The 26,217-nt window shown below is 40.5% G+C and overlaps 3 protein-coding genes across 3 annotated transcripts; 1 reads left to right on the top strand and 2 right to left on the bottom strand.

The window, feature by feature from the left end:
* Positions 1 to 33: 33 nt before the first annotated feature.
* On the bottom strand, positions 34 to 6,055 carry arpc4 (actin related protein 2/3 complex, subunit 4). The gene is made up of 6 exons (XM_080025867.1): positions 5,967 to 6,055; positions 4,406 to 4,524; positions 3,464 to 3,575; positions 3,209 to 3,304; positions 2,616 to 2,786; positions 34 to 551 (listed from the first exon to the last, which is right to left on the bottom strand). Exons 1-6 carry the CDS (start codon positions 5,967 to 5,969, stop codon positions 546 to 548), a joined length of 507 nt encoding a protein of 168 aa, XP_079881993.1. The 5' UTR covers positions 5,970 to 6,055; the 3' UTR covers positions 34 to 545.
* Positions 6,056 to 6,739: 684 nt separating this feature from the next.
* Positions 6,740 to 15,649, bottom strand: LOC307249024 (ras-related protein rab7-like). The gene is made up of 6 exons (XM_080025619.1): positions 15,311 to 15,649; positions 11,111 to 11,174; positions 9,707 to 9,833; positions 9,257 to 9,475; positions 8,297 to 8,425; positions 6,740 to 8,165 (listed from the first exon to the last, which is right to left on the bottom strand). The coding sequence occupies exons 2-6, from the start codon at positions 11,161 to 11,163 to the stop codon at positions 8,073 to 8,075; spliced, it is 621 nt and encodes a 206-aa protein (XP_079881745.1). The 5' UTR covers positions 11,164 to 11,174; positions 15,311 to 15,649; the 3' UTR covers positions 6,740 to 8,072.
* A 4,185-nt stretch (positions 15,650 to 19,834) lies between these two features.
* LOC307249792 (fibroleukin) lies at positions 19,835 to 25,762 on the top strand (the record flags this gene model as incomplete). Its single annotated transcript, XM_080026644.1, has 6 exons — positions 19,835 to 20,113; positions 20,802 to 20,997; positions 21,755 to 21,832; positions 23,127 to 23,239; positions 23,388 to 23,650; positions 25,420 to 25,762. The coding sequence occupies 6 exons, from the start codon at positions 19,835 to 19,837 to the stop codon at positions 25,760 to 25,762; spliced, it is 1,272 nt and encodes a 423-aa protein (XP_079882770.1).
* Positions 25,763 to 26,217: the final 455 nt, after the last annotated feature.

The raw sequence follows: 26,217 nt of genomic DNA, 5'->3' as shown, positions 1-26,217 counted from the left end.
TGAAGAAAAAAAAATCCCAAAATTACAAAGGATAAAGATTTTATTTATCTTCATTGCCAGCAAGTATATTTCTTTTTTAACTGCTTCCATTTACAACAGGGTTCACTCCGTGTACTTGTGTACTCAGACAAGAAAGGTGCACCAATTGATTGGTTTCAGGTCTGTCATAACAAAACAAAGCTAAATTAAATGTATGTGCATAATATATATATTTAAAAAAAAAAGAATTAAATTATGTAATTTAAAAAAACATCCATATAACCCTGTGCCCATTGATATTGATAACAAATATCCATTTTAAAAAGGACCTGCCTTGACTTTTTTCTGATGTTCTAAAAGGCAGAAATAACGGGTGTGAATATTCATTATGTACAAACATCAATATTTTCGAGTAGAGGGGCATTCTAAGGTTAAGGGCAAAAAAAAAAACATTTGGCCTGTACATCCTTACTGCACAAGGTCTTCTTCTCGGCCGATCCTATTTGGTCTCCTCTCTGCACTGGGGTGTTAAATGCAAAAGGAATGTATTCCTGGGTTCCCCTCTCTCAGAACTGCAAGAGAAAAACAAGGTCTAAGCTAGGCAAGACAAGTTTATATAGCACAATTCAGACCCAATGCCATTCAAAGTGCTTTACAGGGGCAAGATTAAAATACATGATACACATTAGAAAACTTAATGAATAGAAATAAAACAATTAAAAGCTAATGAGTAGAAATAGAACATTTAAATAAAATACAAATTGCAGGTTAAAAATGGAAACAGAAAAGTCTTGAGACTTGATTTAAAAGAGCTGAGAGTTGCAACACACACACACACACACACACACACACAGTAGCTACAGTAAATCTACAAGACAAAGAGAGATATGTGACATATTACTTCACTCACCTCTACCATTCTAGCACATACAGTGGAGGAAATAAGTAATTGATCCCTCACTGATTTTGCTAGTTTGCCCACTTACAATGAAATAAGCGGTCTATAATTTTAATGCTAGGTTTATTTTAACAGTGATAGACAGAATATCAAAAAGAAAATCCAGAAAATCACATTAAAAAAAAAAGATAAAAATTATTTTGCATTTCATTGGGTGAAATAAGTATTTGATCCCCTATCAAAACATTGCTTAGTACTTGGTGGAGAAACCCTTGTTGGCAAGTACAGAGGTCAGACGTGTCTTGTAGTTGATGACCAGGTTTGCACACAGCTCAGGAGGATATTTGGACCACTCCTCTTTGCAGATCCTCTCCTAATCTTTAAGGCTTCGAGGCTGTCACTTGAGCTTCAGTTCCCTCCACAGATCTATTGGATTAAGGTCCGGAGACTGGCTAGGCCACTCCATGACCTTAATGTGCTTCTTCTTGAGCCACTCCTTTGTTGCCTTTGCTGTATTTTTAGGGTAATTGACGTGCAGGAAGACCCATCCATGACCCATTTTTACAGACCTGGCTGAGAGAAAGAGGTTGTCACCCAGTATTTCATGGTACATGGCCCCATCCATAGTTCCCTCGATGCAGTGAAGTCCACCTGTCCCCTTAGAAGAGAAACAACCCCAAAGCATAATGCTTCAACCTCCATGCTTGACTTTGGGGATGGTGTTCTTGGGGTCATAGTCAGAATTCCTCTTTCTCCAAGCATGGCGAGTCACTATGATACCAAAGAACTTGATTTTGTTCTAATCTGACCACATCACCTTCTCCCAAGCATTCTCTGAGTCGTTCAGGTGTTCATTGGCAAACTTCAGACGGTTCTGTACATGTCCCTTCTTGAGCAGGGGGACCCACAGGATTTCAATCCATTACGGCATAGTGTGTTACCAATGGTTTTCTTGGTGACTGTGGTCCCAGCTGCTATGGGATCATAAACAGGCTCCTCCTGTGTAGATCTGGGCTGATCCCTCACCTTTCTCATGATCATTGACACCCCACAAGGTGAGATCTTGCATGGAGCCCCAGACCGAGGGAGATTGATGGTCATTTTATGTTTCTTTCATTTTCGAATAATTGCACCAACAGTTGTTTCCTTCTCACCCAGCTTCTCGCCAATGGTCTTGTAGTCTGTTCCGGCCTTGTGCAGGTCTACAATCTTGTCCCTGATGTCCTTAGACAGCTCTTTGGTCTTGCCCATGATGGAGATGTTGGAGTTTGATGTATTGACTCTGTGGACAGGTGTCTTTTATACAGGTAACAAGTTGAGACAGGTGTGTTTTATACAGGAAACTAGTTGAGATTGGGAATACTTTTTTTTAAAGCAAGAGGACTAATCTGTGGGAGCCAGAATTCTTTATGGTTGGTAGGGGATCAAATACTTATTTCACTCAATGAAATGCAAAATAATTTATATATTTTTTTTAATGTGATTTTCTGGATTTTCTTTTTGATATTCTGTCTATCACTGTTAAAATAAAACCTAACATTAAAATGATAGACCGCTCATTTCATTTTAAATGGGCAAACTAACAAAATCGGTGAGGGATCAAATACTTATTTCCTCCACTGTGAATACCTTAATAAATAACTGTAGTCCAGAAAAGTGCCAAAAAATAAACTACGAAAGATGTGGCATCAGTGCAAGCTTTGAGACGCAGAAGAATTTAGAAGAAACTACAACTTACGTTTTTCAGGAACTCTTCAGCGACAATACGAGCCCTGGCGTTGACAGACAGCTTCATTTCACTGATCTCCTTATCAATTTCCTCCATGAAATGAATGACGTAATCCACCAGTTTATGTTTGTACATCTGCTCTGTGTGGAAGTTGGTGATGAGAAAACTAATGTCGTAGCCCTGTGGAATGAGGAAAGAGGGTTAACAATACAGTTTTGTCGCCGTTTGAGCTGAATATGGTAAACGTTACTTAATGTAAATCCCACAATTTGCAACAAAATCATACTAGGACATTTCCTGAATATTATATAATAATATATTTATGTCTAAAACAGCAAATGGAAGTAAAGTCATTTTGTTTGTGTCTTGAGGTGCATTCAAGTGCTCCTACCATTCATGGTCATTCTGCGACTACATTTAGGTTTTCTATTATGTTGACATTTTTCATATAGAAATTATTTTTTTTATTTTCGTACAACATTAACTTTTATAGGACCACATTACTTCAGGTTGTGAGTCAGGTTATTTTGGATCATTCTCCACAAGTGAATGAGTATGATATGTGTGAGTGAATGAGTATAATATGTATGACAGCCACTTACCTCCACTGGTTTCCTCCTCAGGATGAAGAAGTTCTCTGCTCTCATCATCATGAAACGCATGAATTTATGGCACAGAATCTTCTCGATCTCGTCAGCCTAGGGCAGCACATTTAAAAAACAATAGCCAGGATTACAAATACAGCTGCATCTTTACATCAATCATATTTAAAATCACACATTTCTAAAAGCCACCATCTGTGTTGTATCAGGGTCTAAACAGGTAACCGTTGTCCCCCGGCCAGCAGCCTGACTGACCTGCTTGACGGCGATGCTGACTCTAACAGAGTTGATGGAGCCCTCGATCAGAACTTTCTCCTTTTCATTACGGCTGATGATCACAGGCTGGAGGAGCAACTCTTTACTGCTCCTACAAGAGGGACACACACAAACCATTCACTCTCTGACATACACCCTGCGTTGGTAATCGCATACTCTTTCTTTTTACTATTCTACATACTACATCCGACGATAAAAATAATCTAGTTAGGATGCAGTAGGCATACTATTGGGACATACTTTTACTTATGTATTTCATCATAACGTTGCGCCTTGATCTTGCCTCTTGCTATTATATCCGTTGCATCCCCGTTTGTTTTCATATGGAGGCTTCGTTAATGTGAAGTCACTTCAGGTTCGCACTGGATTATGGTTCAGAATCCATAATCAAGCCCATTAGGATGCTGTTTTCAACACTAAAGATCTTGGCCGGATTTAGTAGACATCCGGGTCTTTCTAACCATCCTAAATCTGGCCACAAGAATCGGGACATCCTAAATCTTGTTTCTACCATACTAAATAGTAGAAAGTATGCCAGTTATGTATTTGATATATTTGCATTGAATATTGTTTATGTATTGTTGTTTTTCCTTTGAATTTGTTTGAACTCGACGTCATTGGTCTCTCGAGGATAATGAAATGAAATTTGGAACGCAGGGTCAGTGGCTCCCCTGGCACTGAGAGGTGGAGCTCAGATTTCAATACACTGTTTGTTTCTAATCCAGGGCCACACTTTTTTTTTCTTTATTTTTAGATTTTTTTGCCATTTTTATGCTTTATTGACAGTGCAGAGAGACAGAGGTGAAATGGAGCAGAGAGGGGAGTGACATGCAGAGAACGACCACGGGCGGGAATCAAACCCGGGTCTGCTTTGAGTGTGCCCCCCCAGGGCCACACTCAAAGTTACAGTGACAGACTCACCGTACTTCCACCTCCGGCTTGTTGTGTCTTTCCACCACTTGCGAGGAGAAGTTCTCCAGGCAGAGGGCAGCCTGCAGGGTGGCACGCACCGCATTGAGATATGGGCGCAAGGTGGCTGTCTGAGGGAGGAAATTGAGAAAGAGTATTATCCCTAAAATAGAACGACTTGTGACTGAATTGTGACACAAGTTCCTGTGGATCAACAAGTTTCAAATTCAAACTCTTCCCTGGTTTGACTTTGCCTTATATCAGTGTACTGTATAAAGTCATTGACTGTCTTCGGTTTCAACCAATAGTGGGCTAATACTGGTTGTTTCAGTTTGTCTTTGTGATACAACTCTTAATGCGCCTGGACTTCGAGCTTTAGACATCTGAAACTGTTAAGACAAACCTGGCTCTATTATATAATGAATAAAGATAGAATAATTAAAACAGTTTATAACTTTGAAATGTATACAAATGTGTTATGCCCCTAAAGCTAAGCCTTTGGGAAAGCTTAATGTTAACAGGTGTCGTAGAGTAGAATACGATGATGTATAATGTCTCAAAGTATGAAAACCAGCAAAACATTGACATTCTACAAAATGCAAACATCAAAATAACTTTACATGGATTGAACATGTCTTTGCATTTTCTGAAGAAAGTTCCATCAAAATGATAGATCTGGGTGATATGTAGGCTATAATCTGGCACAGTGCAAAACTAAATAGGCTATAGAATAAAATGATGGATGCTTACTTATGATATCAATGAGCTTACAGTAGCCTATCAAGCAAGCTATATAGGCCTATTCCAAAAAAGTAAAAACAGCTGATCCTCACCTAATTGTAGCTCAACAAAAACGATACCCATGATAACGCCATGTTTGAGGTCAAAAGAAACATAGCCTACTGTTAAGACGTGGATTTTTTTTTTTTTTTTTTTTTTTAAATGGTATGGTGAAAAAGGAATAGCCTATGTTTTTTTCCCAGCATCATCTGCTCTATCAGCATCTGCATCTAGACTAGCTAGTTCACCAGGAAAGACTGGTAGGATGTTAAAGTGGTCATCCATTACGTGTATTTGTACCTATGTTATATAGGCCTACAGTCGATTGTGTAGACACTTTTATTCAACGATATTTGTTTTAAAGCTGAGGTAAAGAGCTGAGGGTGTGTATCATATCACAACACAACATCATCATAGCAGTCAGAGCTAGTTCCCCCGAATCGTCTTCTTCTGTCCATCACTGTAATTAGTTTTCTATATTACTTGGCAACAAAGTATCACCACAGCGCAACAACCAAACATGCTCGGTCATCATCAGAACCAAACCCACTGTGACGAACACACACTCACTCTTATCATCTCGTTTGTTTTCTCTTTTAGCTAGGAACCCAATCAGCTAAAGTTAGCCTGTAAGCTAACTACCTGCTTAGCTAGTCCAGATAAAGAGTAGAGGAAAACCAAGCTATAACGCTACATAATATGTGTGAAGTCGAGCAGCTGTAACGACCTAACATTGACATGTAACTATTAAACAGCGTCGGTGAATCAGAACATGTGTCTTAATAGTTCTTACCATTTTTCTGTATGATGTGGGGCGTCTAAAAGGCGGAAGTAGCTAACACTTGTCAGGGCTTTTCCGCGAACATAAAACCGGAAGTCACCGATGCCTCCGAGCTACTTCCGATGTAAAGAAGCTACAGTTTGGGGAACTGTTTTCGAGTGAGACAATTACAGTAATAGGCTACTACAATGAACTAAAAGGGCTGAATAGTTTTTTCCCCTCACCAAATAATGACAAGCCCATGGGAGATACGCTATACTTCCGTCCTCTTGCTCATTACTTTCATCATATATTTGGTTAACTCATTTCTGAATGTCTGTTGTAATGGGAGCCACGTTTTCATTCAGTTTCTAGGCTAGGTTGTGGGCCAGAATGACTTTTCTCCATTGCAAACATCTGAATTTTAATGTCTTAACTGTTTAATATGTTAGGCCTACACTAAATATCTTAAATGTGACGAGGCAAGTTTCAGTTGCATGGTCCTGGTGTATGCTAACATGATTCACTTTGGTTAGGTTATAAGTTAACCTTCCGTTTCATACGATAACACATCAAAATGAATAGGATGCATGACTCTTACTTTCCACTAAATAGTTTGTCCAAGCATTGTATCACACATATTTCATATTTCAAATAATATTTGAAAACCTACAAATGTCAAAAACAAAATAATCCGTTTTTCACCATGTAGGCTACTGTATGTTAAGCAGTGTCTGGATGCGTTAATAAAAGTAAGAAAAAAAATATATAAATTGAGACACATAATGGTAGGCCTTTGATATATTCAAGAGTTTTATTATTTGACGTCCCAATTTTCTTTGACAACATCATTGGCATCGCAGTGATTTTTTTTCCCAATAAGGAGGAGGAGTAATACCAGGGCCAAAAGTTGAATCTTCAGTTTTATAATGGAAAGAGAGACTATCCATTTCAGTTCAATCCATCAGCCATTTACCTTTACCATCTATACACCGTAATGCACAATCTGTTAAAAATATTAAGTACTTTGCCAACCTGAGCTACAAGCAGATAGCGAGAACAGCAATAACAAAGACATGACAGATGACAGGTGTATGCTGTGTTGGGTGACACGTATTGTAATTTCATAGCATTTGAAAGATGTCTGATGAAGGACATAACACATACAGCAGTAATACAATTAATGTTACATAAAAGGCAAATATTAATATATCAAGGAATTAATCCATGTTTTACACTGAGGCTGTTTTGTCAGCTTTCACTTATTGTCTACTTAGGAACACTTCTTCTGCAGTGTGAGGCAGTTATAAACCCAATATCGCACAACCTCTCAGGGAAAAGGGTAATACATCACCTAAGTGTTAAACAGATTCTCAGGGATTGATTGATAGGAAAAACTAGCAAGGAAGTATAATTTGAAGCTTACCAAAAGGCATATGGTAGCAGATGTTGCCCAAAATCAGTCATCCCTCTATAACATTAAAAGGCAAAAACATAGAAAAAAAGAAAGTGCAAAAAAACAAGTATGTGTTTCAGATTGGCGTGAGAAATAGCATGGGCCAATTAAAATATATTTATATATAGAGTTAAACTCGACTATTTCTTGAAATAAAGGCAAAACAAAACAAAGAGAAAGATACACAGATAGACAGATACACGGGATGCTGACGGTAGCCAACATAATCTCACATTACAGAGCGACAGCCAGTCCAGCTAGAGTTCCAGATTGCACTCTTTGAACCTGGCTCCATCTTGCCCACCAGTGTGAAAGTCAGGGGCCACAGTCAGAAAAAAATGGGTGGACGAGTCACTATCGGTCGGAAAGGGGATTCATTCTTCTCTCGTGTGATCTTTGGGGGCACTGGATTTATCAGCGTATTTTTAGGAGAGTACGCTAGTGTATTCATTTGTGTACTAAGTGTGTGTACTAAGTGTGTGTGTGTGTGTGTTCGTGGGGATAGGGGTACATCCATGTGCAGCAATCTGCGTGAGGGGGTCGTGTCGGTGGAATGAACAGTGGTTGTGAAGGAGGAAGACCAGTAGGGAAGTCCAATCCCTGGGAGCGAGGTTTTCAGGTGATGTAACCAGAGACGGGGTTGTTTCAGAAAGCCAAGAGAGAAGATGGTCCAAGTTGTCCCCTTAGCAGCTGCAGCTTTCTCCTGAAGATTTTAGCTCTGTGTTTCCCAGTTTTATGGGCTCGGGGAATTCATTATACAACTCCACTTCTGTCTCCTGACGGGCACAAGAGAAGAAAGAAAACATCGTCAGAATAAGAGAACATTTTCAAAACAAACAAGACAACATAAAGCACAAATCCAACAGTCTTCAATGTTTCATTCTTTTCTCAAGCAACTGATACTCACTTGTTTGAGGGCGTTACGTGCAATTGTCTGGAATGCCTGTTCTACATTTATGGCTTCTTTGGCGCTGGTCTCAAAGTAGGGGATGCTGTTCTTGCTCTGACACCAAGCCTGGGCCCGTTTGGTGGTTACCTGTGAGCACAAAGAGGAAGAGATTCATCAATAGGAAGATGAAATATGAAATGAGAGGTTGGATTCCAGGCTGTCTACAGTATGAAGAAAAATCATTTTTAATATAGTAATTTTCAGATTCCAATGTCCTTCCTTATGGACTATCAGGACAATGAAGCAGCACAGGGGCTTTAAGTCGCCTTAGAATGCACACCATCTATCACAGTGTCCTAAATGTGATCTGATAAAAGACACAAATATGCTATTATGAAGCCATACTCAAAGAGTGAGTATAAAAACACCAATCTTTACTTTAATACATGACTGAGTACTGAACGTTACTGACGCCACAGAAGCTTTGCAAAGGTAAAGTGAGTTTTGCTCTGTGCTCAGAAGCATTCCAAAACAGGTTCCAGCCCAATACTCAGGTAAGCATACAAGTCAGAGGAAAAGAAAACAGCGCACAGACAGTCTCTTGGGGTGGACACTGGACTTGGGGCCCTGGTATTTAAGGGATCTGACATTTGTAATGCAGGATGGGTAATGATTTCAAATTAGGTCCAATGCGGAGGCATGTGGCGAAGTGGGTAGGGCAGAAGGGCACTGGAGTGCAGGGTCGGTAGTTCAATGCCCCGTTTCTGCGCCACATGTCGAAGTGTCCTTGGGCAAGAAGACATTGAACCCCCCAAATTCCTCCCGAAAGTTAGCGTGGTAGCTGCTGCTATCGGTGTATGAATGTGTGTGTGATTGGGTGAATGTGTACAAAACAATGTAAAGCGCTTTGAGTCTGAAAAACCAGGGAGAAAGCGCTATATAAATGGAGTGCATTTACCATTTTCCACTCACACCCACCTGTCTATTCTCCAAGTCAATCTTGTTGCCTAGCACCACGAAAGGGAAGTTCTCTGGATCTCGAGGGCTGGCCTGGATGAGAAACTCGTCCCTCCAGCTGTCCAGTGTCTTGAAGGTGTTGGGCGCGGTCACATCAAACACCAGCACGCAGCAGTCGGCTCCGCGGTAGAACGCCACACCCAAAGACTGGAACCTCTCCTGGCCAGCTGTGTCCCAGATCTAGACAACCACACAGAGAGATGTTGCTTTTAAAGTAAGTCGATGGTAAAATATTACAGAACAGATAAAAAAACAAAAAAAAACGACCAATATATAAAACCATGGAGATAAATGCAAACACTAATGTCATTGAAAGGATCTAGTAAAAGTAAAGTTACAAATAAGAATGTGCTTGTAGAGTTTTTTTCTTCTCTCCAGAAAGTAAGCTTTTCCATTTCCAATGTGCTGTACCTGCATTGTAACGAGCCGGTCATCCACCATCACCTCCTTGGTCAGGAAGTCTGCTCCTATTGTAGCTTTGTACTGGTTACTAAACTTCTTGTTGACATACTGGTTCATTAGGGAAGTCTTTCCAACACTGTGAGGAGACAGCAGGATAACACATGGCAGATGGTAGACAGAGCAAAATAAAAATGTGATACAGGTCGACTGATGGCTAGTGTGAATTGAAATGTGTAGTAATTTGATTCATTTAAGTCTCGCTTATATATGGATGGAATCAATCAATCATGAGTCTTGGGCTTAACAGGTAGGTCTCCTCACCTCAAAACATCCAACTGTAAATGCAACTAATAAGCATGAGGGATGAAAGAAATAATCATCCCTTAGGAGAATGCATTGTCTAAGTGGCAACTGAAGTGTCACTAAAATCCCAATGAGACGAGCCATTGTTTTTCCTGTCACATATAAAGCGACAGGAAGGAAATGGCTCAAGCCAATTCTATCTGATCCTTAATCAGTGCAGCAACCGCCTGATCTGTGCGTGCGTGCGTGAGTGAGTGAGTGAGTGAGTGAGTGAGTGAGTGAGTGAGTGAGTGAGTGAGTGAGTGAGTGAGAGAGAGAGAACTATTTTGAACTGTAGAGATGTGAGAGTCCCTGAGGAGACGTTCAAAGTTAATTTAATTATTTATTTTCTGGCTGCTACCGAATAGCTTCAGGTAATAACACCATGACATAGTGGGTGGATCAGTGTGGAGCCTGATTCACATGAGGAAAAGGGCTGGAGACACATATGTAGGTAATCTCATGTGGGTTTGATCTGAATATGAGGAACTTGAAATGCAAAGGAGAAACGGGCGCCCGTATAGTGGGAAGTGACCAGATACTTCCTGGGATTTAATGCCAATTGTAGTTTCATAAATTGCTGTGGCTTAATGTTCCCTTTTACTACAACATTACAGACTTCTACTGTTTGAGAACAGTTACATTTTCTCATTGCCGCTTACTTTTTGTTGGGGCCAATACAGAAAATGACCTAGCATAACAATGCAGTTTATTTTCACAGACAATGCCGTGCAGTGAATGTATTCAATAGAATTGTAGTGATTACGTTTTATTGGGTCAAAAGATAACAAGCGTACTACCAACAAGTAGGGGATCATTTAAGCGCTTTGAGTGTGAGAAAAGCTCTTTATAAATTAAATATATTATTATATATTTGTTAGGAGCAGAGTTCTCCCTGGAGACAGCTTAGGGCAGAGTAATAACTCCTGCCAACAAGGAAGTAGAACTCATTCTTTTATGATCTTCAATGATTTGAATCAGAACTATTTAGGTTCTTTCCCAGCAAACTATTCTTAGAACAGGCCTGCATTGCTGCACAAAGGAAGAGAAATATGCCATGTTGCCACTCACCCAGAATCTCCCAGGATGATGACTTTCAAGAGGACTTTCTTCCTGGAGGTCATTTTGTCCACAGCTAGAACGACAAAGAAAAGACAACGGGCAAGAGGTTTAGCATACAGAAAACACCCACAAGCCTTTCCTAATATCTTCATTACACGTCACAACCTAATCACCAATTCCCTACTGTTCAAGGACAATACAATCAATAGTACAAAAGGTAAATCAGTTACTATGCAGACAGGTCTTATGGAAAAAACACTAGTCTAGATATTTGAGTGAAAAGTTGTGTGCCCCTGGACCAATCAGCTTTGAATACCATTCATTCCAGTCATGTGATTTCTAAGCTGTTGGGCAAATCACGAGGAACACATCATTCACTATCTCTCTCTCTCTCTCTCTCAAAACGTGTAATGAATTATTGTTGAAATTCTGGTGTGAAATTCCGTGCGAACTCGGAAAGCTCAAATGCAGTTTGCAGTGACGTCGTCATTTCCTCCAAATCTCTTGTGAAAATGAAGTGAGAAAAGATATGAGATATTGCCCAACCAAGGAAGTGAGTAAATGATGTGTTGTCCCCCATAGACTTATATATATATATATACGGTTGTCCCACTATAGCAGATGAGATCCATTTAGAACATTTCTAAAAATGCAGCCGGGAGATTCACGCTCGTTTCCACAAAAGCGAGGAATTTAACATTGTGATAATAGAAATGCCAGAAAGGACCAATGACATGCTGCCTGGAATTAAACAAAATCTACATTAGGACAACAATCCTGATGGTTGGATGACTGATATAGAACAAACTGATAATCCTTATTCATTCTATGCCTTCCTTTTTTTTCAAGGTATTTCCCGTTCCAGAATTTCAGTATGACAGACAAAGATACAATTTCACATTTCATAGAGGGAATTTATATTAGAAATGTAAGCTACATGGGTATCTATGAACATTATCCAGGCATAAATACACAAAACTGACTAAAATAAACATTGATTTTAGGTTTACTTTATCTTTTCTCAAACATTGACCTTATATGTGTGCCAAGTAAACGGTCCAGTAAAAAGCTATTAACAAGAAGACCAGTCCGTACTGTCATTTAGAATACTGTAGGAAAGCAAACTATCAGTGAGACTGGCAGCACTAGCAGCTGTCTGAGTTGTTTCACCATAACACTAATGTTGTTCTGAACAGTGCCTTAGGTCAAATGGATATATGGCAATGACAGACAGACAGACAATTACAGGAAGATATATTTGCGAGTGTGATATTGTATGCAATTCGTAGGCCAACATGCCTTTAATGAACAATGCTGTCCCTTAGTTGGGGAAAAGACTAAATTACGTTCATGCTGTTTTGGCAGTGAAACGCAATAACCTGTTGTGCAATAACAGAAAACTTCTCACCACGTCTTCGAGTAAGTCAACAACATCATGCTCAAAAAAGCACAACATACATTTTAGACATACCAATCCAACCAACCCAATTGGTCTAACCCAAAAAAAAACATCTATAATACTTAATAAGTTCATCTTAATCATTTTCATTTAATCAAAAAGATGAAAAAACTAATCTTTCAATTCAACAGATGCGCTGAATCATAAGCCCTTAAAATGGATCCAAATTCCAAAACTAACCCTGCGTTCCAAATCACATACTTTTTCTTTTTACTATACTACATACTAAAGTACAGAAGAGTTTTAGGGCCACAGGAGAGAGAAAAAAATCAGATAAGGACGATTTTTTTCATTATGTCGAGAAATGGCAAGAATAAAGACGAATACTCCAAAATGCTATTGGAGCCTACTACAATTGACGTGCATGTATTGCGACATCCTAAATACTTTTCTGGCTACTAAATAGTAGGGAAGTATGGGGCTTGGAACGCAGGGTAAGTCTGTAAAAACACAAAGACTTGAGAGCACACTTGTGTTCTTTCTGAATGGCACTCCATCGACCACCGTACTGTGAGGCACAGATTAGCTGACAGAGGCATGAACAACAGCACACTACTGAAGTCTAGGCATGCTCACGACCACACAGTCACATGATTGCAGAAGAAACTCCAATCAGATCTTTAACCTTTGACAAACTCGCCTCTCTGACTGGAGGTTCACTAAAAACACAAACAAAACAAAAAATGCACTATCCCAATTTAACAGGCTACAATAACTATCTTCATACACCAACATAAACAGGCAGACTTCCCTATAGTGTAAGCTTTTCTTCTTTGTCAAACTGAAGTACAAAAATAAAATATTAGGTTGTGGATATTTATATAACAATTCATTTATTCTTAGTTTATGACTATTACAAATCTATCAATTTATTTCTTCATTTGTTATCATAATCCAATCATTTAAAACATTTCAAAGCCACAGTCATTAACTTATGATGTATTCTCCATCCATTCTCTATGATCAGACAGTTTTCCATTGATTTAGATTATTTACGAGTCTAAACTGATGACTGGGCAGCAATGGCATTTATCTGTAGTTACTAATAAAATAGGCAGCATGACTTTTGAGAATACCAATAGTTAGTTTTCTAATGGCGGCAACTGCTCACTGCTCTAGATACTATTAGAATGAACTGTAATTGGATCCGTATTGAGAAATCAGTTTTTAAAAGTATCGAGTGTGGCAGTCAAAGTCCCCCGACACATTTTCCCCCTCCTGCTCCTAAATCACCTACCCTCCGCTATGGAGCATGCATGCATACCCATGGACAAAAACAATCTCTGGACTAAATATACATTTGGGAGGCTGAATGAAGTTGTTTTCTATGTGCTCTCCAACCTATGTCCACACGTCATGAAGTTTGGCCATTAGTAAACAAATGGTTAGTGTCCCAGGGTTAACTAAAGTGTAAAACTGGAATGTTCAAAACAATAAACGAAAACTTTGACTTAATGTGACAAAGCACAACATAAGTATGTGTTATTAAGTAGCATACAATGTAATTTGCAGCAAATAAATGTATTATACAAAACATTCAACAATCCTATGATGCAGTCATAATTTTTTTTAGTCTCTGTTGTTGCCATTCAGAACTGCATGATCCTACAGAGAAATATATGCATTCAACCATAAACACTGAAGTGCTCCAGTACTGAGTGGACCAACTGGAAGGTACACTGTTGAGCCGCAGCGTAAAATTAGACCCAGATGTCTGTGGATGCTACAATGTTAGCTGTGGAAAAGATTTTCAAGCGGTTTAACCATGAAAAGCCCAAATGAATATCATTCGTGGTGAACAGCTATACTCAAAGAATCAACCAATTCATGCTAACTCAGGATGTGACAAAATAAGAGCTTATCAAAACTAGGCTAACTAACTACTAGGCATGTAGGCCTACTTCACTATCTAGTAATCATCAGAGATAGGTTTGTGCGCTTTAGTACTTGCCTACTATTGCAAATGATCATTAACAACTTAACAGTAAGCTGTAAATAATGAGCAGGATTTTGTAAAAATATTTAAAAACTTAGATGAAAAAAGTAAGATGTCAGTGTTTCGTCTGAACACTTGAATAAGAAAGAAGATACAGGACTTCTGTGTTTTTTTGGCACAAGTAATGGGCGTTGTAGCCACATCAGATGACTAAATTACGTAAATATGATCTAACATCTGAACTGAGTGCCAGGTACCTGCGTGACCTGTGAGTCACAACCAAAACAAAAATGTCTGAAAAACATAGTCGGTCTGCCTAGCAACAATTACCGCAGAAATCCAGTCCATTTCTCTCAAGCCTGTTGACAGGAGGTGACACGTACAACACTTGCCACTTGTCACCATTAAGAGACATGCTACCAAAAAAACACATCCACGTCAGAAACATATAACCCACGGAGAAATGTATAGTGTGGAGGGTAGACTGAGGCTTAGCAAGCAGCCCCCTAGGTCTCCGTATGCAAGAACGCCAAATAAAAAACAAAGTATTAGATAAATCACTAATTCCTCTACTCTATCAACATTTTGCAAAATATTGCTTCTATCGAATTACCGACCTCGTCTCCCAGGTTTCCCTCCCTTGTCGGAGTCGACCGAAAGGAGCAACACCGGCCTTGTTTTTGCCAACAGCTTCTCGAAAAACATTGCACCATCATTAGCCGCTATCGCGTCGGCGTTATTGGGACACTTGACGAACTGACGAGCGGGCAAATATCACACTTATAAACATACTGGTGTCGTCTGAAGTACTTACTTTCAACTCGTAATACACCGGAGCGGAGACTTCTTGAAGGGTGCCGACCTGTCAGTGAGCTAAATAGCTGTTATTGTTCAGGACAGTTAGCGTTAGTGGCTAACTAGGCGTTACGGTAGCTAGCTTACTAGCTCGCTGGCAGTGAAGACGTTGGTTACCGTTAATTTGGCAGTACCTGGTTTCAAATTTAGAGAAAAAAACGTGTTGCCCTTTGCGCTAACACTTACTAAAACAGTGTCGTAAACTGACGAGGCAACTAGTGTGTAAATGTTGGCACTTTGCTTGAACGGTTGCCTGCCAGTAAGCTAACTATCTGCTATCCCCAGCTTCTCTGTTCCCCTTTCACTTCCTCCTCCAAAGCAACGCCTGCCTCCTACGTCACACGCAGCTAACCAATAACTCCAGCCCACTTTGATATTTTATTATTGATCATAGGCTTTCAAATTTGCATTATTTGCATTATTTCTGAAGACATAGGCCTAACTAATTTCAAACATTAAAAGCGGTTATATAATCAGGCTAAGAAATTAGTTAGTTTTTTTTCCCATCAATGCAACATGGGCCAAAGAGAGGTGAATTCATAGCTGCATTCCAATAGTAGTTGCACTTCCCCTCGTTCATTTACCCTCAGCACTTGGTATGACGTAACAGCATACGTTGCACGGAGGGAACTTGGAGAGCGGAGGGAGACTGGGCGGGGGAGGAGCGAAGGATTTAAATGGAACCCACTTGCCCACTTGCCCTTGTAGTCGCAATGGACCGTCAGTTAAATCTGAATGCAAATAATACAGAATTATAACATTCTGCTAAGGTAGCCTATTTTTTTTTATTTTATTTTTTTTATTAACCTTTATTTTTCCAGGAATATACTCATTGAGATTCAAAATCTCTGCCTATGTTGCAGAAAGCCATTTCCATAGCATAACAAACATTGAATTTCGACACGGTAACTCAGATTATCAAGATATTGTTACTTACACATGTAAATTGTTTGCTCCGACATATTTTCTTATTTATGTTAGTTTCAACCAAAAACATTTGTTTTAAATAGTCCTCTAATTGGCAGCCATCGGAGTTATAGCAGCAATGTGTAAACTGCAATACATTCACTGGATTGTTCGTATGGAAATAGGATAGCCTAATTGAGGCGTTTTGGAATATATTTATATATATATATTTGTCCTGCGGGTGGCCGCGATGTCCCTAAAAGCATACAGTCTATACCGGAAAATAAAAGGAGAAGAAGAAGAAGACGAACTGCAATGCACTGTGGGTGATATCCATCTCGGAGTGGCCATGGATGTTCACTTGATCACTCAGCCCTCCGAGGGTCTATATCACGAAGTTCACTTCAGTTTCCAGACAATTGGAACGACACTTAAGATGGCGGCGGGGATTCCCCCGAGGGCAAGTGCCTAGGGAAAGTGAACGAGGGCATGTTGAACGGGTATTGGAACGCAGGGCATGAGATGGTTCAGCTTTGTCCCTGCATGTGTTGACTCCCCACAAACATAGTAAACAGAACCTCAATGAGACCTGTAAGTTTGGGAGACTCACAAAAGACTTAAAGGCCTACTTCACCGGTTTGAATATGAAGGTGTATTGAATTCTGAGATCCTATGTAGTATAAATGTGCGAAAAAAATTGAAATCGGTTCATCCTAGCCTGAGAAAAGGCAGAAAGAGTGTTTTTTTTAACCCTATATTTCTCTTTCTCGTGACATCACAGAAAGAGAAATATAGGGTTAAAAAAAAACTTACTTTGTAAATATTACTGTGATGTCTTTTACTGTGACATCACAGTAATATTTACAAAGTACGTTTTTTTTAACCCTATATTTCTCTTTCTGTGATGTCACGAGAAAGAGAAATATAGGGTTAAAAAAACACTCTTTCTGCCTTTTCTCAGGCTAGGATGAACCGATTTTAATTTTTTTTTGCACATTTATACTACATAGGATCTCAGAATTCAATACACCTTCATATTCAAACCGGTGAAGTAGGCCTTTAATCAAAGGTTTTAAGTTTGAAGCCTACCAAACTTGCCTGCTCACTTTCTAGTGTCCCAATGTTCCCCACATCCCCAGTTTGACACATAGCCTACGTGTTCTGTTCAAATTTCGCCCAGGTTGACATTTAGCCTATGCCTAGCAACATAATGTATTAATATAATTGGCTGAGTAGCATTTCACATGGAGAGAAAACCTACTTCATGTTTAAAATTGGTGGAAGTCCAATTTATCACAGCCTTTCTGGAGCTTTTGATCATTAGGCCTATATCACATGATCCTCATTTTAAGATGGAGTTTGTTCAATGTTAAGAAACAACGAGTAGTCACACAAGATGGCTTTATATTAGACAATGCCCCAACTATGAATAGAACAGATTAGAGCTTTGTCACAATGATGGTGTAAGCCTATCTCCTGACCCTTGGTATAGGCCTGTCTTGTGTCTATACAAACAACTTCACCGCACGCAGAGGAGGCCTTCTTACTTTAATCACTCCCCTCACGGTACCAATGATGCTTTTTATTTTTTCAATACAATTTATATGGTCAAAGTAACAAGTTAGAGATATGATAGCACAGTCAGTTTGGTTGATTGTAATGAGTCATTGACCAAAGGGAGAACTGCGATGATCCACCACTAGAGGTCAGTGTCAATTCATTTTTAGGGAATGAACCAAGCACACCTGATATTGCTTTATTATCATCTTATTATTAGACATTATTATGATATTTGAAATAATGCCAATTTAACTGTCATTCTCAACTTGAAACCACAGACTTTCTTTACTTTAAAGAATTATGATGATGCTTTCTGATTAGTGACACAGTGGCACACACACACACACACACACACACACACACACACCATATATTCAGCATGACTGAATCGCTCGTCATAAATTGAAACTATAAGTTAACGTTTCAGATGCAGCCAAATTAAACTGATCTGAATAAGCTCACTATAGACAAATCTGGTGTTTCTTTGAATGTGCACAGTACTATCTTGTGCATGACATTTACGTATATCCCTTAATGCGTACGATGTGCAGTTTTACTCTATTTTTGTGTTGGAGGCATAAAAATCTGATTCCATTTTGGGCAATAAATCAAATAGATAAATTCAAAACATAACAAATACACTGTATAAAAATCTTATTGGAGAAATTTCATGCACAGAGTTAGAAGAATGTGAATAAAAATAACAAAAAAAAATCTTCTTTTTCTAACATCTTACTGTTGAAAGAACCCACACCAACACCAGTGTCAATGCATAAATGAGGTTATTTTTTCCTGACTGGACCTATTAAGGATGTCATCTTAATCTTAAATTTGGTCCTGCTACACAATCATGTGTGAATGTGTCTGTGTGTGTGTGTGTTTGTGCTCCTTGTTAGGAGGAGTGTGCCTCCGCCAGGTCTTGATGACTGCTGTTTACAGAGGAATTCCTGGCTTCTCACACCTATTGAATGTGGAGTCTTTATGGCCTCTTTGGACCTCAGTTTGTAAACACAAACTCGGTCAACACAAAAGGACGTGAGTGACAAAATGGCACACAGGAGGGAAGGAGTCGCATACTTGACGCATCTGCTGCATTTTCATCTCGACAAACATTGGCGCGTATGCATGTCCATTGGCAAGAGAGGAGGTTAGATTGGGTTCAGGTTGGGTATGGGGCTTCTCCAGAGGAATGAATGAAGTGATTCTAGAGTGAATATACAGCAAGTGAGACAGGTGTAATACCAGAGGCAGGTGAAGATCTCCCAAAACCGACCATTAACTTATGAATCAGTGTTTATGGCATTTTATTAAACTACATGAGTTCAAGACAGTGCAAGATTTGTACTCACTGGTGTGTGTGTGTGTGTGTGTGTGTATGTGTGTGTAAACAAACACCTGTGTGTGTGTGTGGTGGGGGCGGGGGGGGAGTCTAGAGAAAGAGAGAATGAGATGAGTTAAGGAGATGGACAGATTGTGTGTGTTGTCTTTGTGTGTGTGTGTGTGTGTGTGTGTGTGTGTGTGTGTGTGTGTGTGTGTGTGTGTGTGTGTGTGTGTGTGTGTGTGTGTGTGCGTGCGTGCGTGCATGTGTGTGTGCATCAGGGGGTGGGTGCATTAGACCGTGTCAGACAGCAAAGAGTGCCGCAGTTATCTAGGAATCTGAGCCAAAGCTATCTCACTAACAGAGAGAGAGCAGGAGACAGAGGACTACCAGGAGAGAGATGGACTAAGTAAAAAAAGGAAGAAGAAGAGGAGGATGAAAGAAGATAAGACATTATAAAAAAAGAAAGGCAAGGACACCAATAGAAAGATCAACACTTTTCTCATGAGGAGGCAGCTATTGAAATACAAAGAAAAGTGAAAGTTTGCTGAGAATTTTTTTTTTTTTAACGACCAAAGACCAAACAACTCACAGCTCGGAAGAAGGAGGCTTCCCTCCTGGATGAAAAAAAGGTGGACCACTGCTCAGGATTTTAAGACAAAAGGTCAGGACAAGCTGGCATTTCTGCATTTTTTTCCCATGATTCCATTCGGTGCTCTCGGCTTGCTGCCTCTGCTGTCACTGTATGTGGGAGCACTGTTGTCGTCGGACGCATCCCCGGCCTGCACTAAGCCTCCCTGCAGGGACAGTCTAGTGGCCGTACCCATCCAGCCTGGGGCCGGAGCAGGAGTGGGTAGCGGGGCCTGTGAGGGCCACACTGGGACAGCAGCATGCAGGATGGGGGCTTCTCTCCCAGCCGTCTCAGACGTCCCTCGGAGGGTGGAGCACAAGCAGGATTTCCCCCAGATCCAGCCTAAGGTAAGTGACATCCATCATAGCATTGTGGGAGGTCATATGCTTTACTTTTCCAAATGAAAAAACTGAGACGTATTTGTTTCTAGCTAACATTTGTTAACATCTTATTCTTCAGTCTAAAAGTCAGATATTTATCGGCAGTGAAACAATGAAATGCATCAGAGTAGAGCTGGAGCCGTGATCTGTTCATGCACACATGCCAGGGAGTCTGAGCAGTGTACTGTCAGCCACAGGCCAGCAGGTCCGCTCTCATGGGACAGTCGGGACACTAAACTTGGCACCACCTAACAGCCACAGGGCCAACAACAGTCAGCAATCAAAGAAGGGATAAAATTAGGCCTGCTTTAAAAGTGTCCTCATCATATGGTTGTGCTGAGCTCATGCAACAACAGGTGTACGGGAGACGTGACTACAATCGCTGATGTAAGTGTGAGAGATGGATTGAGTGGAACACAAAACATGCCACTGAGCTGGGAGTCTTGTGTGTGGATTAGCATTTGAGCCGGTGCTCGATATGCACAAGCACAGCTTCATTTCTTTTACTTAAAAAGCAGAACTATTTTACTCACCGACATTTACAAATATGAAATATACGTTATGAATAAAGGGGAGGATTGATGGCTGACTAAATGTGTGGCCATATACAGTCTATGTGTGTGACTAAACGCCTTATCAAGAAGTATCCTTACAGACTGGAGGTGTCAAAGAGCGTCTAGTTCAGCTGCAGCGCTGCATGCGCTCTCTCCAAGAAACAGGGCCTTCCTGGAGTCACGGGGGCCAGGAGAGCAGCTCTCTAGGGGCCATCCTGGCACTGATGGCAGCTGTACTGACAGAGTGTGACCTCCACTGTCACAGCCAGGCCCTTGGAGCCATGGCCAAACGACTGGGTGAGTAGTACACATTTATATTCCTGACTCCGCAACACAAAGACAAATGCGCTCTCTCTCTCTCTCACACACACACACACACACACACACACACACACACACACACACACACAGAGACTTGCATGCACACACACACACCCACAGACAGAAAATATCTGTAACATGTAATGTGTAGTAAATTATTAAAATTATATCCAAAAGTTATGTGCAATACAATTTTTATCAAGCCTTGGAAAGGTATGTAAACTTTACTTAAATTGTAGTTGAGAAAAATGCAGAAAACCTTTTCATTTAAGTGACTATCTACAAATCAGCTCGTTGGCCATGAAGATGAAGATGCACACTTCCTCACCAAACACACATGCGTGCAGGCACGTACGTACGTACACACACACACACACACACACACACAAATGCCAGCGAGGCACTCCCCCCACACATAGTAAACAGAACCTCAATGAGGCCTGGTAAGTGTCGGTCATAGGTGAGTGCATAGGAATTTAACTGCACTGAGAAGGATGTTAAAGCCTCTATGTACAGACACACATACAGTATGGCTCCCAATGTGAATAAAAGCTTTAACGAGTCATCGCACACACTGGGACCCTGCTGTGTAGTATATGAAGACAACGCTTCTAATGTTATCCTCTGACAGCAGTGTAATATGTCTCACTGATAACCCTGTCTCTCTCTCTCTCTCTCTCTCTCTCTCTCTCTCTCTCTCTCTCTCTCTCTCTCTCTCTCTCTGGGTGGACAGAGAGTGCCGCTGTGGGAAGAGAGGGGGAGAAAGACCTGCTGCTTTTCCTGAAGAGCATCACCCAATATCCACCCACAGGTAAGGAACAGGGGTGGATTACTGCACGGGCACACAAGGCACAGGCCCAGGGGCCCAAGGGCTTAGGGGGGCCCTAAGCCAGAGATACTGATAGTAACTTTTCATGTTGCATAGTCAAAGAGCTCAGTCACTCATGTCAATAACAGGGTCCAAAAAGGAATAGCCTAAATATAAGGATACTCATTAAAATGTAACAAGATAGAAATCATCATGGGCCCCTCAACTAGTAGGGGAGAAATACAAAAGCAAGTTAAAAACAACAGCATTAGTAGCTCTGTCTAAGGGGCTTCATGAGGGGCCTCACACATACAGAAATGAGCTTTCTATATGTAAATGATATACTGTTTATATAAAGTAGCTATCCACCCTTTATCTGTTGAAATGGGCCCCTCCATCATAGAACATGGGTCTGCAGACCAATCTACTGTACTGTTTTTACAGTTGCAGAGTAAAGCGTGCTGTCTGTTTAAGAAAAATCAGAAAAATAATGTTCCTACTGCATCTCAGGATTTCATATAGCCTCTAAAATTTCCTCTCAAAGTGCACCAGATTGATGCATTTTACTTTAAAAAGGTAAAAAAAAATCAGGGGGGGGCATGCCTCCGAACCCCCCAACAAGGACCAGGGTCCCTCCAACAGTATCCCAAAATCATGTGGGAAACACTGATTTCCTTAATATGTTTTTGGCATTAATTGTATGTATCTGTGGAAAAGTCAGTGTACCTTACTGGATAGGGAGGAGTGGGGGGCCCATTAAGAGTTTGTGCCCAGGGGCCCATTATCTCATAATCCGTCTATGGTATATGTAGGATCAATTGGCCTTAATTGGTGAAGCTCCAGCTTGACGCTCCGTTTTTCCCTCGAAACATATATCATCCATTATCCAAAAGAAATCCACGGGACCACGACGTAACGTTTAAAGGTTTAATTGTCCAAAGCAACATACAAAAAATCCTTTTCCACAATGTAATGGAGAGATATAACAAAGAGAGAAGCGAGAGAGAGAGAGAGAGCGAGAGGAGGTCAAAAAACTGTGTGGCTCCACGCTTGTAATCCTGACTGTCTGTCCCAGGTAGTTAACACAATAAAGTTTTTTCTAACACTTCAAAATAAAGTTATCCAAATGTCAGTTACACCAAAATAATGTGAATGAATTTCAAAATAAGATACTATATATTCGAAATGACCACAATTAACTTAAATAGAGCGAATAGGCATTTAGGCTCCTACAGTATAGTTGATTTACAAGTGAAATACAAAAATTGTACTTTGTGTGTGTGTATGTGGTTCTCAGTCGCCCCCTTGGAGAGGTTACATCCTCAGGACTGTGCAGAGATTTACAGGCTCGGGATCAAAGAGAACGGAATCTACACCATCCAGCCTGACCTGCAGAGGCCGGCATTGGAGGTATTTCAGATTTCACCACACTCATAAAAACACACACAGACGAACCCTCCCCACCCTTGTCCCCTTCTTTTTTAGAGATGTCTACGCTATCTGTGGGGATCATTAAAGGCTGGGCTTTACGATATCAAAGTCTTTGTTTTGGGTTCAGGCTAAATGTGACATGGAGACGGCGGGCGGCGGCTGGACGGTGATCCAGAATCGGCAGGACGGCTCGACGGACTTCAACAGGACATGGCAGGAATACCGCGAGGGCTTTGGCAGCCCGCAGGGAGAGCACTGGCTGGGGAATGCGGCCCTGTGGGCCCTCACCTCCACCGGGCAACACCAACTCCGCGTGGAGCTGGAGGACTGGCACCAGCAGAAGCGCCATGCGATCTACAACACCTTCAAAGTGGCCTCAGAGGCACAGAGGTGAGACACATTGCACAGAGGCACAGACAGACACTTTGTGCAAAAGCTATTGTATAAATGTTTGAGCCCAAAGAAAACTTGTGTCTACCTGTTAAATATGTCACTATGACAGTCTTGACTAAAAATAGGAAACACTGGTAACACTTTACAATAAGGTACACAAAAAAGAGTGCGCTTGCCGGATTCTATAACTTGCAAGGTGTGACTTTTATAGGAATTCTTCACCCATATTCACCGGCGTTCTATCATTATAAAATCGCTATTATAATATAATGAATGAGTTTTTTCCCCCTCAGTCCCTTGGCCCAGCTGTCCTGTTACAGTTTTTCTCAGTCGCTTTGGTGCTTTTCTCACATCACTATTAACATTTGCACAGCAGTTAGTGCATTTCTCAAAACAATTAGTGCAAACTGCAAAACCTAGTGGATAACCTGCAAAAGTACGTCACTTGCTCAAAATGGATAGTCTATTCCTCAAAAGCAAGTATTCATGTCAATGAAACTGCCAGTGTCATCAAAATGAGAAGTCTTGACACCATCGTTTATGAACAAGATAGTCAAATGGCTTTCTCATGTTTTCATTATGACAGTTTATTCTCTCAGTGTTTTCCAATGCAAAAAAAAGGTCAGAACTCGGTGACACTACCTGAACATGCTCAAGACAGCACTATACACTACTTGTACAGCCATTTGAAAACTACAGTAAAGTTACACATTGCTGTAGTTAGGGGAGTAAGTGAGTACAAGACACTGAATACGTATGTTTCACATTTTTACTGTATATGCTCTTTGCAATTCTACAGCATTGTGCAAAAGAAAAATCACTTATTTAGAACAAACATAAAAAACACCCTTTTGGTAGAGCTGTGCACAAATGTGAACAATATAACAGGACATATTGTAACTGGACATATATAGGTAAATCATTCTGGCACATCCAGACGTTCCTGTCTGTCTGGCCACATATTTTCATCTACATCACAACGGATATTATCCCTTGCAATACAGCGAGGAAAGTATCTATGATAAAGAAAAGGTATAAAATTTGCTTGACAGAATTTGATAACTAGTTCAACAATTTTGTATGTAATGACTCAAGCAATGAAATGAAGACTATTAGTTTTATTGGGAACGACTATTCAGCATCCATAAGTATAGTTCATTTTGACTGACATGACATAAGCAAATGACAATGTTATAAAACAGCAGAGAATTGTATGAAAGCAACTGATACATGTCCAAAAGCATTTGCAATTTGTTCAGAGGAAGGAGAAATTGCTACTATGATGTGCTCAAATGACTAAATGTTGCGGAGGTTGAACTAATAGTTATGAGAATTTTCATTCTGATCTGAGAAAAGCACCAAAGCCACTGAGAAAAACTGTAATCCTAATCCTAAATTTTAAAATGACAGTGAGATAGTAAAACAGTCTTTGTGCCCTTCCTCAGGCTAGGATGAACCGATTTCTATAATGTTTGCACAATTATACTACATAGGATCTCAGAGTTCAATACACCTTCATATGTCCACCAGTGAAGCAGGTCTTTAAGCTTATTTGATACATTCATACAGTGAAAAGATACCAAGCATCAGAGCTGACGGCCCTGTACCCCTAATTGGTCTGGTTGTGGTATCATACCAGTGAGATCAGTGAAAGCATGGTTGTGTGTGTTTGTTTTGTTGTTCCCCAGACAGTACACACATATACACTAAGTAGTTGAACACAACCCTGACTCAACCTATGTGTCACGTTATTTCTCTCTCTCCAGGTTTCGTCTGACAGCGCGGGAGTACTCGGGTGACGCGGGCAACGCGCTGAGCTACAGCAAACGCTACAACCACGACGGCAGATCCTTCAGCACAGCAGACCGAGACCACGACCGCTACACTGCTGGAAGCTGTGGGCATTACTACGGCGCAGGCTGGTGGTTTGACGCCTGCCTCGCTGCAAACCTGAATGGAAGGTATCACGGTGGCCGCTACACTGGGGTCACCAACGGTATCTACTGGGGCACCTGGTACATCCTGACAGACGGACGGACTGGAGAACGCTACTCCTTCAAGAGGGTGGAGATGAAGACAAGACCCAGGAACTTTGCAGGAACATCCTAAAGATAACAATGCAACAAAAGAAAAACAGTAACATGTGCTCGACTACATTATTACTGTAATCATGGCAACTGCAGTTTGGATGTCTAAGTCATTGTGTGACACTGCATAGAGCACTGTTCATGTCACTCCTCAGCTAAATGCAAATGGCAGCTAATTGATTCAAAAAAGGAAAAAAACGTGTAAACATTCACTCGCACTACAAATTACAATATTATTTAGTTTATCAAGTGGTTTCTCTCAATACTCTCATACAGGAAACAAATAGATAGATAGATAGATAGATAGATATATAGATAGATAGATAGATAGATAGATAGATAGATAGATGGATGGATAAAAGTAATTTATGTCAACCCACAGACCATGTGTACTGCCTCCAACTGTTTTAAAAGAGCCAAACCCAAAGCCCACCATTTGACACTGAACAGACAGAAGCCCAGTTTTGAGAGAAGACA

The sequence above is a fragment of the Ammodytes marinus genome (genome assembly GCF_949987685.1).
Source record: "Ammodytes marinus genome assembly, chromosome: 4".
In the NCBI taxonomy this organism is placed as follows: domain Eukaryota; kingdom Metazoa; phylum Chordata; class Actinopteri; order Uranoscopiformes; family Ammodytidae; genus Ammodytes; species Ammodytes marinus.
This window is presented reverse-complemented; position numbering and strand designations above follow the sequence as displayed.